Source organism: Episyrphus balteatus, chromosome 3 (assembly GCF_945859705.1).
Source record: "Episyrphus balteatus chromosome 3, idEpiBalt1.1, whole genome shotgun sequence".
Lineage (NCBI taxonomy): Eukaryota > Metazoa > Arthropoda > Insecta > Diptera > Syrphidae > Episyrphus > Episyrphus balteatus.
The window spans coordinates 46,678,806-46,692,889 of NC_079136.1; the positions used below are offsets into that span (position 1 = coordinate 46,678,806).

The 14,084-nt window shown below is 30.4% G+C and overlaps 1 protein-coding gene across 1 annotated transcript; it reads left to right on the top strand.

The window, feature by feature from the left end:
* The first annotated feature begins 5,097 nt into the window (after positions 1-5,097).
* On the top strand, positions 5,098-13,244 carry LOC129915295 (facilitated trehalose transporter Tret1-like). Its single transcript, XM_055994783.1, has 6 exons — positions 5,098-5,212; positions 9,959-10,112; positions 10,183-10,341; positions 11,738-11,880; positions 11,941-12,049; positions 12,118-13,244. Exons 2-6 carry the CDS (start codon positions 9,992-9,994, stop codon positions 13,023-13,025), a joined length of 1,440 nt encoding a protein of 479 aa, XP_055850758.1. The 5' UTR covers positions 5,098-5,212; positions 9,959-9,991; the 3' UTR covers positions 13,026-13,244.
* The last annotated feature ends 840 nt before the right edge of the window (positions 13,245-14,084 follow it).

Here is a 14,084-nt window from a genome sequence, read left to right on the forward strand (position 1 = left end):
ATATTCTTTTAGCTTTCGTTTTTTTTTTTTTTTTTAATATTAGCGTTATAAAATGCAAAAACAAAACACTTATTTTGAATGGTTTTGAGGTTATGCTAATTGTGGTTTATTATTTCAGCATAGTTTGACGCTGTGATCTGTTTTCCTTCTTCAAAAAACTGTTTAAATCTTTCCGATCTTATTTTACGCAAAAGATATCTCAAGATGAGTTTCCATTTTGTTGATCAAGACAATTTTCTTAAATTTTTAGCCAGCATGCTAACCGTACACACTCTCAGTTGTGGCTAATAGAATAATTCTGACTATGGGTACGAGTTCAGAATCTCTTACACCTTCAGAAAAGTATAATTAGGTCCTTGTGTCAAAAATCTAGAAGACCGGTATTTTCAGCACTGCCGGAATCTGAGAAATATATACAAAAAAATGGTTATTTATATATAACTTCACATAGTGTTTACTCAAAAAGGGGCAAACATGGGCATCATTTTTTTAATTGACACGAAAGATGACACTCTCATCAATAAAGGGACACCAAAAACAAAGCGCCACTTCACATCGTTATGAACTTTTTCTCAAGGAATTTGTATGATGCACACAAAACACGAATGATCTTAAAGACACCGAATTCGAAAAATTATTTCAAACAAACTACACACTTATAATTCAAAAGAGAAATGAGAATCTATTTGAAATTTATATCTTTTGTTTTAACGAAATAGCCTTAAAACTTGAAACACCCATGGGAGCTAAAAAAAAGTTAAATAACGAATAATTTCGTCAATGGTGACATTTTAAAGTGTAGTTACTCTCCCTGTTAGGCTAAAATCGTGGAATAAAAACCGGTTTTGAGTAGCCTATTAATCCCTCTATTAAAGTAAATTTGTATTTGGCAATTTCGGTACAAATTAAAAATATCTATTTTTGCAGCTTTTGATACCATTGGCCACACTGTGCGTCGTTATATTAGATGGATAGAGATGTACTAAAATGGTTAATTACACTCACAAATCAATAACGGTAGGTACCAACTTTAACCTAGAGAGTAACCAAATGAAAATAAAATAGCTGAAAAAAAAGTGCTAGCTATGGGTGTTTTCATAAACGTCTGCCTAACTTAGGCCTGCGTTAGTCGTGTTCATAAAGTCAGATCTGCGATCGGACTAACTTAGCCCAACTGCAGTACTGCTGTTCATAAACGTCATTAATGTCGTCAACGTCGGGCAGATTGCGCAGCCAAAATTTTATGACTGCAGATCTCGCGAAGAAGTTTATTTGGCTTTTGATTCGATGTTTTTATTGTTAATATTTATGTAAATATTGTAAAAAAAAAATGAAAATCAAACGTATTAATTAGGGTGGTGCAAAAAGTGTTTCTTTTTTCATTTTTCGAAAAATTTAGATTTTAATGATGCAGAAAATTTCTAAATTGTGTTTTTTTATACAACGAGTTTAAATTGATTTTTTTCGTATTAGGGTCGCTCTAAAAAATGTTAACTTTTACAGTTTCCTGTGGAATTCGAAAAAAATTAAACGTGGATATTATTTTGAACAAATTATCGAAGAAAAAAATATACATTAGGGTGGCTCAATTTTCAATCAAACGCAAACAAAATCAAATGCAAACAAAATTTTTTTTTCAAAACCCTAATTAAAAATATTTTTTTCCATTCAATAATTTCAGCTATTAAAAGTAGAAGAAAATATGTATATTTTTTGTGGCACCCTAATATAACACGGTTAACAAATTTTCCGTGCTATTAAAAACATGTTTTCTGGAACTCAAAAAGGAAACATTATTTTGCTTATCAAACAAAACTCATTCTGTGGTCATTTTTATATTTTTTTTTTTTTCTGACGTTTATGAACACTCAGTGACTGCTGAAAATTGTTCTAACGCAGGCCTGCAAACATTCTGCAGAATTGGTGTGTTCATTAATGCAGCAAAGCAGAAAGACGATTGTACTAACGCAGATTTCCGACGTTTATGAAAACACCCTTTATTTTCTTCCATGAAAATATTTTAATTTCGTCAATTTTCGACCGATTTCGGTTTGCGATTAGGTTAAAAAATTTTGTTTTGAAAATGGTTCTTTTTTTCATAAAATAAGATTGAAGTTTGATTACCTAAGGCAAATTACCATGCAAACCGATAAATGTTTAAGCACTGACCCGCTTACGTGAAGCAGTTGCCTTAGATTGATGTTTTTGATATTAAAGGACAACAAGGAGCTTATTTTTTTACTAAATTAAAAAATAAATTTTTGTTACATAAGTAATCTGAATTAAAATGGATGTAGCCGCAATAGCGCCGCAACTTAGTTAAAAAATGGGGCCTTTCATGATTTTTTGCGTTGAAAATTTGTGCATGGCCATTTTTTGACGAAAAGTGAAGAAATTTGGTATCATGGAGTATATACACAGCGAAAAATATTACCACCCAAAAACTAACAGCTTGCCTAATTGAGATGTTTTATGAAGAAACCTTATTAAAATCAACGATTAAAATGGGCTTTCCAAAGAGATTTCTTATTAATTTTATAAAGAAAATATTATTAAAATTTGAATAAAAAGTTAATTTATTTTTTAACTTGGCACTAGAACACTAGTAGGAATTTAGCTAAATTGGTATGGAAAAGTTGATCTCGAATTTTGTCATAATTGTTCATATTGAATAAAAAAAATCAAAACTTTGGAAAATAAATTAAGTGCCAATTAAGTAAAACATACTTTTAGATCTATTAAGGTATTTCTTTTTTTTTTTTAATAAGAAATAATTTTGACAACTTTCCTTAATATTGTGATAAAAAAAAATATTTACTTTTCTTGCTATGATTTAAGTAAAGATTTTAAAACATAAAAATAATAAAATAAAATTATTAATAAAACTGAATATTTATTTTTTGTTGGAGAAAATCTTCAATTTTCTGCTGAGTTCGAAAGACTATGGAAGACGTTTTCGAGAATGTGTAAATTTCTCGCAAGAAAGGGCTAACGATTACGCCACGGGGTACTTCTACTACATGTTTGCCAACATTTTCCACATAAAAAACCCTATATGATTTTTTTTTACATGTTTTGCTAATGACTGGTCAGCAAAAAATAAAACAAAATAGTCGAGGGCAAGAACTATGTTATGTGGTTTGTTATTGATGTGTGCTGAATTTAAAACTGTTTACAGATTTATTCTATCACTATTTTCAAAGTCTCAGAAACTAGTTTTCAATGAAGTTCTTTTGCATGTTTAATACAAAATATATATTTTTGCGTCATATGTTTTTTTTTTCAATCCAAGTCAGAAGTCAAAAATTGATACATATTTTCAAAAAAAAAAAAAAACACTAGAACACCTTGTTTTTGACCTATTTATATTCAAGTAATATGATGTGCAAGTGTAGTTTTTACTTTGAATTCGGAATCATTAAACGAAAATCTTTTAAAAAAATATGGGTTCTTTACAGGGGCGTACACACCATTGGGGCAAGTGGGGCGGTGCCCCGGGGCCCCCAACACGCCAGGGCCCCGTAAGGAGACAATGTAGAGAAGGCAACTGGTTATAAAAGTATCGAAGCAAGAAGATAAGATACTTGACATGAATCACTTCGGACACAAGAGAGACACATTATATTTTTCAGTGAATTGGTAGCCAGTCACATAATATTTCATCTAAAAAAAAAGTATTACCTTAGGGGTCCCAAAAAAAAATTGCTTTTTTGAAAGAAAAATTACATATTATCTTGGGGCCCCAAAAAATATTACTTACATAATTTTAGCGCCCAACAAATGATAGGTACATCAGGGGCCCCAAAAAAAATAAGTGGGCGTATACGTCCTTTTTTATTTGTTCTTATTTTGTATATCAAAGGGGCCCCAAAAATGTAGTCTTGCCCCGGGGCCCCGACAACTCAACGTACGCCCCTGGTTGTTTATGCTCCAATTTTGTGTTAGAGCAATGAAATCAAAAGTGGTACAAAAAATCAATTAATAAAAAAATTGTTACAATCATCAAACTTGTCACTTGACTCGAATAGACCAATTTCATAAAATAATTTTTAATGAAAGGGTTTGTTTATTAAAGGCAATTAATAAAAATAAAAAAAATAAGGACGAAAAAAAAACAATTTTATTCGATAAAACTTTAATGTATTTTTTGTTGCCATTACAATAATAACATTATATGTATGTATATGTATATTCTATATGTTGCCATTTTATTTGTAAAGGCAACAAAAAATAAAATGAGTTCGGTGAAAGATTTTTTTTTATTGTGTGAAAAAAACAAAAAACCTCCGAATAAAATTTCTGATCGAAATTTCTACATTTCCTTTGTTCGTAAAAAAACATCTTTTCATGCAAAATAAATTTATGACCATTATTAGGTATTAGATTTCAGTTTCATAAATAAAAGTTTGGCAAAAATTAATTATGTTTTCTTCACCAAAAAAAAAAACACTCTTACACCCAAAGGTTACTTTTATTTTTGGTTCCGATGAAAAATTGAACGCTAACGCTTAAAATCATTCTAAAGTTTAGAACAGCAAAACCTAGTAAAAGTATTTCCTTAAAGTTAAATTTGAAACCACATGACTGCTCGATAAATTATTTCCGTTTACCTATATCACAATTTTTTCCTTGAAATCCAAAGAAACTGTACTCAATCCAGTACACCCCTCCCTATTGGACAAAAAACAAACTCTAAATGTTATATCTTTTTTTGACATGTTTCTTTATTTGAGATATAATATTGACAATGCTCTTGTACAAACGTAACCTAACATATCTCTCTCCTTCTCTCTCGATCGATAGCAAAAAAAACAACTAATATTTGCACGTTTTTGAAGCATGTGTCAAACTATCGAAATCAATGTTGCCTCATTTGTTTTATAAGGCTTCCAAAGTGGACGAAACACGAAACCATCATGTAACTAGTTTTATCTATTGATATCTATTGCACATATTTTTTGCTCAGCTCTCAAAGTGAAGTACTTAATTTAGATAAGCTATAGGTCTTGAAGAATTCTTCATTTCTCAAAACTATGTTTTTTTTTTTTTGGTTCTTCAAAAAAAAGCCATCGGAAATCTTATAAATGGTTTCGATGCATTTTATTCGACTATATTGTTTCGAGACAATTCGGTCAGTGATAGTCGTGAAATCAATAGGCCTGCGAGACCGTTAACGCACGGCCATAAAAACTATTAATTAGACAATTATTGTGTAAGTCCTTTCATATCCTCGTGGTGATTAAAAAAAAAAATTCTTCCTCCTTGCTTATAAAATGAACTTTGACAAGAATTTTACTGGTGACAGATATTCTTATATTGTTGTGAATTATTTGATATTTAAATGACACATTAACCTCTTAATCTAAGAGAGTCTTAAAAGCTCTATACAATTGGTCAATTATTGTGCTCAAGTGATTTTCAAAAGCCGCACACAATTTAATTGAGTGAATAATAAAAAAAATTCTCTGGATTTACATAGACTCACTTTGATGTTCACGGAATATCTTCAAAAGATACTTTAATGCGTTTTAAGTGACAATTGAATACTAGCGAATGCATGAGAAAGCTTGTTAAGTTGTTTTTTGGTGGAAGTTGTTAAGTCATCATTTATCATAGATTGACTTCATGATCAAAAAAATTAATAAATACAAAATAAATTTACTTTAAAAGTTCAAATAAGAACGTTGACATGCAAATCATTCTGTGACTTCATGAGCAAAAAATCTATCGATGTTAACATAGAAGACTTCCGTAATAGTGAAGTTGTGGTTTTATCAAGAATATGTTAAAAAATTAGTGACTCAGAAAATAAATAGTTTGTTAAAATTACATTGACAAAACTACTACTGCATTAGTTCAAGTGACTATAAGCTTGTATGTTTCAAGATCAGAAAACTTCTAAACAACTTAATGTTTACACTGTTACACAGCATTGATAAGTAGACTACTTCTAAAGTATGCACTTATTGGTACTTGTTCTAGTTAAGTTTAGTAGAACGTGATCTCGTTTTGTCCCAAGTGCTATTAAGTCCAAACATTCAGTATGTACATGTTTCAATCTTAGTTTTCTGTGTTGTGAAATAGTATTGGCTTTAATATAAACAGTTTAGGAACCCTAGATGATAGGATTTATTAAAGAGGATGAAGTTTATATTTTGAAGTTCACAGAAAAATGTACCTGTACCATAATAATGCCTCAGCTTAAATATTTAGTAACTTTTACCAGCGTCCTTTTATAGAGCCTTTTAACTCACTGAAATAATCTTATTTTCGAATAAAATACTTTTAAAGATACTTGTGAGATATTAACGAAGCTTTCAATTATTCACGAAGTTTTTAAGAGTATTTCTGTCATGATAGCCTTTTAAAAACTTCCATTTCTGCTAAAGGAGCTTTCCATTGTAACGTTTATAAAATTTTTGCATGTTTTTTGGTGTTTGAAATAGATTTTAAGTGCCGTAACAGTTTTTAGATCGATTTTATATTATCCCTTCTATGTAATGAAGCGTCCACAAGTCGCAATTTAACAAATATAGCTACCATAAATTAGATAAATATGTTGCGTAACGTATGCGACATTAAGTTCACCTCGTTAAAGTGTTTATTTTTACTTAAAACTTGATGAAAAGTTTGGCTAGGTGAATATCGATTTAAGAGTTAAGTTCGAAAACAATTGTTAACTCTTGATAAAGAGTTTTCTGCCTGTAAAGAAGTTTTTCATTGCCATCTATTACTCTTTTTCCTAACTATAAAAAGTAACCATTTTTCATGGAATGCCCCCAAATAGTTCCTTGTAAACAGGAATTTTCGGGAATATTTTTGAATTTTTATGAATGCTAAAAAGTATATTCAGCTTAGTCACTTTTACGAGGCGCAAAACTACCCTCGCTACTTTTTTTTAAGATGAAGAAGGTTAGCGTTTAAAAACGTTGTTACTGTATAAATTCTAAAATCCTTCAAAAATTATTCTTGTAAAGTTAGAATTTACAAAGTGACATCGGTTTCGTCCTTGTTAGATCGCTTGTTCGAATTTCAGCTCCGGTAGAAGTTTTAAATGATTTAAATTAAATGAGTCTGCTGATGGGGTCGGCCCTCGTGAAGTAGCTAGCAATACCTGAACCAAAATTGTCTTAGAAGCACTCATTGTGCCGTTACATGCTTTACAGGATATAATTCAAGTTTAGGATTCGGAAAAAGATCGAACTCAAGATTACGATGGTGAGGAATGCGAAAAGAGTGGGTCTTGAAATTTTGTCTGTTTGCCTGTGTACTTCTCTGTCTCTATCTCGAGCTGCAGCCCAAACAACTAAAGCAATTTACTTCAAACCTCTTATTTAAGAATTTTTCACCGGGAGTTGAAAAGGAATTAATGGTACTTTTCATATGAGTAAAATACAAGAGGTTGTTTCTCCAAACGGTTATTAAAAAAATGTGTACTGTGGCAAATAGAGTCTTTAAAATATTTCAAATATTTCAAACAAAATATTTCTTGAATCGATTGCAGCTGTAGATACGTTCGATATGGACATTTTTTTTATGTCTAAGTTTCTCGTAAGCAACGCAACCGTTTTCAGCGAAAAAATTGTACAGAACGTTTAAATAACCTTAATTTTTAAAGAATAAAAGAAATGATAGAATTTAGATTAAATAATCATTTTTAGCAAAAAAACAAAACCGCCTTCCATGGATCAAAACTGGGTTTTATGGTTTTTAAAATAGTTCCTATGGCTAAAATTGAACGAAATTGAAATGGGACCACACTGCAGGCACCAGCTTTCCAACACAAAAAGAATTATTAAAATTGGTTCATTCCGTCCAAAGTTATGAGGTAACAAACATAAAAAAAAAAAATACAGACGAATTGAATACCTCCTCCTTTTTGGAAGTCGGTAAAAAAAAATTTTATAAGAAAAAACAAATTTTTGTAAACGGCATGGCAAACCGATTTTTTTTTTAATTTTCATGTAAATGTTAAACATGATTTATTTTAAAAACCGTTCTAACAATTGTCAATTTTGTTTGATACTTCGTGAGATGTTTTTGGAGTTTTAAAAACATTTTTTTGTATTATTTTTTAAGGTTTTAAAATTAAACTAAAAATATTATTTAATCAATTTGTAAAAGCTTTAATAGTCTCGTCGTGCATTTAATTTTTGTGGAATTGTACGTTGTTCCCTCTTTTTACTTGCGATATAGGTACCTACTATATATCAAGTTATGCATTCGTACAAAAAAAAAAGTTGAGATAACATTTTTCCATGACATTACGATGGTAGACAATGCCAAAAAAGTGGGTCCCGGAAGTCCGTCTGTCTGTCTGTCTGTCTGTCTGTCTGTCAGTCTGTCTGTCAGTCTGTCTGTATAAGGAGCTACAGCCTAAACGGATGGACCGATTAATGTCAAACTTGGTATATAGCGTTATTTGGGGACTCTCCAGAGGGGTTTTCGGAATTAATTTTTTTGGAACAAAAATAACGGTACTTGTCATATACCGATTTTAGTAAAATTAAAATATCTCTAAAACGGCTCCAACGATTTTGTTAAAAAAATTCAAATGTTAGTTTTAAGCTAAAGTCTATCTTTCAATGAAAAAATTTTTTTTTGAAAATCATTATTAACGGTACCTACCTGCCATATAACCGTTTTTTTTTCAAATCCGATTATCTCCGAAACTGCTTATTTGATTTCAACGAAACTCTTTGTGAAGAAGCAATTATATAATTTAAATATAAGCCAAAAATAAAATTTTCAAAAAAATGATTTTTGGATTTTTAAAAAAAATTTTAAATTTTTTTTTGAAAAATCAAATTTTGGAAAACGGGACAATGAATTTTTTTAAAATTTAGTTTTTAGATGTTGATTAGTGATTTCTACAAAATGGCATACCAATTTTATTTTAAAACTTTTTTTCCAAAAAATTATTTATAAAAAATTAGTTTAAAAAAAAACGGCTCTAACGATTTTGAAAATTTTTTTTCTAAAAATGCATGTTAATATATCAATCAAAACTGCATACTTGTTTTGGAGGGCAATTTAGTTTCAGATTTTATTTTATTTTTTTTAACGAATTTTATTTTTTTTTTCCAAATTTCTATATAAAAAGTCTTTAAAATTTAAGCAACTTTAACTCTAAGAGCAAGTTCGTGCGACCCAGTCGTGCATTTTATTTTTTAAATACCTAGATAGATAAAATAATATAGTATTGTGAGGTAGAGATTAGGGAGTACGAAACACTTAGATCTTTTATAAAATCAAAAAAAAAAAACTCTTGAAATGGACATGATCTTACTAAATGTAGATAACTAGAATAATTGTTGTTCAATGCAATTAGCTGTATAAATGCAAATTAAATTATGTACATCCAAACAAGATACAAAATAAAAGGCTTCTTATCAAAAACACAAAACAAAATATGAGGGAATTCAAGACCAAACTTAGTCAACATTCGAATGCCCTTGCGCCTTAGGCAAACTTAGGATAGTTATTACTATTTCTTTTTTTCACAATCTATAGTCAGCTTTTTTTAACATGAGATTAACATCTAACTTGACACTTTATTTTTATCTTTTAAAGATATTGTAAAATCTCTTTAAGGACCATTCAAAAGATAGAAAATCATCAGTTCTACATCGTTTCTATGTACTCAGCACTCTAGGGTTTGTGGCAATATTCTCTAGAGTCTGTAGTCTGTATATAGTCTCTATAACAATCACTCAACTTTGCCCTTAGTGCGTAATCCGACTCTGGGCAGAGTTGATGATAATGGTTTCACTCTAAGATACAGATACCAGTGCATTGTTGATGGATATTTTATCACATAGACGCCCTATTTTTGTTGTTTTTTGTTTTGATTCTTTTTATGAATTCAATTCAGTTTCTGGAATCTTCTTTTAAGTTAAACTTCCCTTCGCATTTTGAATATTTTTTTAAAATTTATTATGATATTTTTTTCTTATAGTCCTTTTTCAACTGGTCATATGACTGACACTAAATGAGTTCAACAGAACAACAAATAAAATATAGTGAAGTGAGTCCTTTTGAAATTGATAACGGACGAAGAAGTAGAATGGAACCTGTGAAAAAGTCACGTATTTATTTTGTTGCCGTTTGTGGTAAGTTTTTTTTTTTTTAATTTTTATTTAAAAATTAAAAAGCCTAAAAAAATATTAAATTTATTTTTAGCGAACTTATCTAGTTTTGCAATTGGAACATGTCTCGGTTGGACATCACCAATTATGCCAAAATTGGAACAGGCCACATCAGACAGTCCATTAACGGAAAAAATTGATCAAGAAGAAAATGCTTGGATCTCATCTTTGATTGCTATTGGTGCTTTAATTGGTAAGTATTAAAAAATAAGTTAAAAGATATAACAAAATTATATGAAACTCTCGTTGGGCGCCAACTAAAGTCAATACTAAAATCTTTTCTGTGGAAGCTGTTAGGAATATATTGGTGTCGAAATCAATTATTGCGAAGATATTTAAAATTCTCCTGGGAAAAAGAAAAAAACTTAAATTTTTTTTCACAATAGACTCCCATCGGGCGCCAATTTTAATGAGATATTAAATCAAGTTTGCTTAAACAACTGCTTTTACTTTCTCTTTAAAATGATTTCTAAACTATATAATGTACAAAAAGTCTTCTAACACTCAAACTAAGCCAAACGTTGATTTTTGATTGCGTAAAAATTCGCGTTGGGCGCCACTCACATAAAATTGAAGCCAACGCAAATACCTTTACCTAGAAACTGTTACCATTAAGATAAAATAATACTATTGAAAATATCCGCAAGCTTAATTTTATAAGTACCTAATATAAATTAAAATAAATAACTTCTAATATAAAAGAGACTCGCATTGGGCGCCAACATCACATATAATTTTTAAAATCGTCATAGGTACTTTTTTTCAGAGAGAATATCAATGGCGCATTTTAAAGGAAAAATATGCCACCATTCTAAGCTTGCAATTTTAAGATTTTTAAGGCAGCTGGAACTCGCATTGGGCGCCATTTTAAGGAATAAATTTAAGTTAGATAACCATTATGTATAGATTTGTTTGTTTTCGCCAAAAATAATTCCTTTTAGTTCTGACTCTTGATTATTTACGTTTTAAAATTGTTGTACTCGGATGCACATTGGGCGCCACTCGAAAAATAAGCAATAATATTCTGATTTTGTTTTAAAAAAGCTCTCCGCTTTTAAAACCAAACAATTTTTTTTTATTTTGTTATATTTGTTTAAAATGATTTGATACAATTGATTTTAATTTCAAAAAGTGACTCGCTATGGGTGCCGAAATATCTTTCCATTTCAAAAGTCAGTGCATTTTTTTCTGCAAGATCTCCATTTTGTAATATTGTACAAACAAAAGTCAACATCATGATGAATTAACTTAAAGTTTAATAGTTGCTAGCATTTTTGCAGTCAGGACTCACATTGTGCGCCATTTTAAAATATATATTCAAATTATAGAAGCATCAAAGATATGATTTTTTATTCATTCTCGCTAAGAGAATCTCATTTCAATTCCGAATCTTCACATTTTGAAAGTTTTTTTTTTTGTCAGGATCCGTATTCTTTAATATAAATTCCAAAATGTTTACATAATGGTCTTGCCGCTTTAAGAAATTTGTGAATATTATGAATATTACAGAAAAAACTCACGTTGGGCGCCACTCCCAATATATTATTCTTAATTTAAGCATTTTATTCATACCTTTTTCCTTTACATAGCTCCATTTGTTGCTGGACCTTTGGCTGATATGATTGGGCGAAAATGGACAATGATATCCAGTTCGGTTTTCTTTGTACTTGCTTATGTCCTTATGATGATTGGAGGAAGTGTTGGAATGATTTTTGCTGCTCGATTGATTCAGGTTTGTATTCCAAAGTCTGCCTTCTTATAGAAACCTTACTTACGTCAATTTTGTTTTCAGGGCTTCGGAGTCGGGTTCATCATGACGGTACAACCAATGTATGTTGGTGAAATTGCAACAGATGATTCCCGTGGTGCGTTAGGATCTTTCATGCAGCTGTTTATTGTCGGTAAGTTTGAGAACCATCTTCTTATTCACAAAAAGAAATTGACTTGAACTTTTCATTCTTTTTTAAAGGTGGAATCCTTTATGTCTATGCTATTGGTCCATATGTCAGTTACATGGCATTGCAGTGGTGTTGTATTGTGATTCCAGTTATTTTCTCCGTTATTTTCTTCTTCCTGCCAGAGAGTCCATATTACTTTGCTGGCAAAGGTCAAAAGAGCAATGCCATCAAGGCTTTGCAATTTCTTCGTGGACAAAGTGCCGAAGGAGTTCAGGATGAAATGAATCTCATCCAAACTACTGTTGATGAATCTATTGCCAATAAGGGTTCAGTTGCTGATATTATCAAGAACAAGGGCAACCGAAAGGCTTTGCTTATTTGTGCTGGTCTCATTTCATTCCAACAATTGTCCGGTATCAACGTTGTACTCTTCAACAGTCAGACAATCTTCATCAAAGCCAACACCGGTTTGGATCCTGCTATTGCAACCATTATTGTTGGATGTGTCCAAGTTGGGTCAAGTGGTATCACTCCAATTATTGCTGATCGATTGGGTCGTAAAATTATTCTGTTGGTTTCGGCGGGTGTCATGTGTATTGCACTGGTCGCATTGGGCGTTTTCTTCTATGTACAAATCAATGGAGATCCAGCTCCAATTTTATGGCTTCCAGTTCCAGCTTTGATTTTGTTCAACATTGTTTATTGTGTTGGATTTGGTCCATTGCCATGGGCTGTATTGGGTGAAATGTTCCCAACAAATGTTAAATCAATTGCTTCGTCACTTGTTGCATCAACTTGTTGGATATTTGGATTCCTTATTACTCGGTTTTATCCAGCTCTCGATGCTTTAGGACCGTATTATGCTTTTTGGCTGTTTGGTATTTTCTGTGGAATAGCATTCTTCTTTGTGTTGTTTGTTGTAATGGAAACTAAGGGTATGAGTTTGCAACAAATTCAAGACAAACTCAATGGAAAATAATAAGTTTATTATTGTTAAGCTAAATTTGTATTGAAGTTTATAGTATAAGTTTTGAGACCTATTGTATGCTAAAATTTGGCTATATTTTTGTTCATAAATTTAGTTTTGTTCAAAAAAATGTTTTAAAAAATTATAGATTTTAAGTTGGATAAAGTTGTTTGTGACTGTTTTCAATAATTGAATTGTGGTCAATAATAAAAAAAATGTGATCGAAAAATACAGTTTGTTTTTGTATGTACAATAAACCATTTGTGATCGACCGCTCTGAAATCATCTGCCAGTGAGAACATTGTTAGTTTGTGTTAGTTTGTTAGTTTGTTAGCTTGTTAGTTTGTTAGTTTTTTAGTTTGTTAGTTTGTTAGTTTGTTAGTTTGTTAGTTTGTAAGTTTGTTAGCTTGTTAGTTTGTTAGTTTTTTAGTTTGTTAGTTTGTTAGTTTGTAAGTTTGTAAGTTTGTTAGTTTGTTAGTTTGTTAGTTTGTTAGTTTGTTAGTTTGTTAGTTTGTTAGTTTGTTAGTTTGTTAGTTTGTTAGTTTGTTAGTTTGTTAGTTTGTTAGTTTGTTAGTTTGTTAGTTTGTTAGTTTGTTAGTTTGTTAGTTTGTTAGTTTGTTAGTTTGTTAGTTTGTTAGTTTGTTAGTTTGTTAGTTTGTTAGTTTGTTAGTTTGTTAGTTTGTTAGTTTGTTATTTTTTTTGTTTGTTAGTTTGTTAGTTTTTTAGTTTGTTAAATTGGTCGTTTTTTAGTTTGTAAGTTTTTCAATTGGTGAGTTAGAAGTCAGATTTGCCGCCAAATTTGTTATTATAGCTACAATATATTGAATACCAACTCTTAACTCTTTTTTCTTAAATTAACGAAGTGAAATGACTACTTGAAGACTTCAAAATTGCTATCAGAAAAAAACATAAATTTCTGATAGTAAAAAGTAAGCCTCAAGTAGGCATATAATCAAAAATATCAGTCTTCAAGGCCTTTTTGAATTTGAAACATCAGATATGATGGAGTGTGAATGGCAGATAAAATTGCGCGAAATAAAAAAATAAACAAATTCAAAACTAAAAACATTG

Excerpts from the sequence above, each read along its gene's own strand:
- LOC129915295 (XM_055994783.1), top strand. The coding sequence starts at position 9,992 with ATGAGTTCAACAGAACAACAAATAAAATATAGTGAAGTGAGTCCTTTT. Across the intron at positions 11,881-11,940 it reads TTGCTGCTCGATTGATTCAG|GGCTTCGGAGTCGGGTTCAT; the intron begins GTTTGTATTCCA and ends TTTTGTTTTCAG. Across the intron at positions 12,050-12,117 it reads CATGCAGCTGTTTATTGTCG|GTGGAATCCTTTATGTCTAT; the intron begins GTAAGTTTGAGA and ends TCTTTTTTAAAG.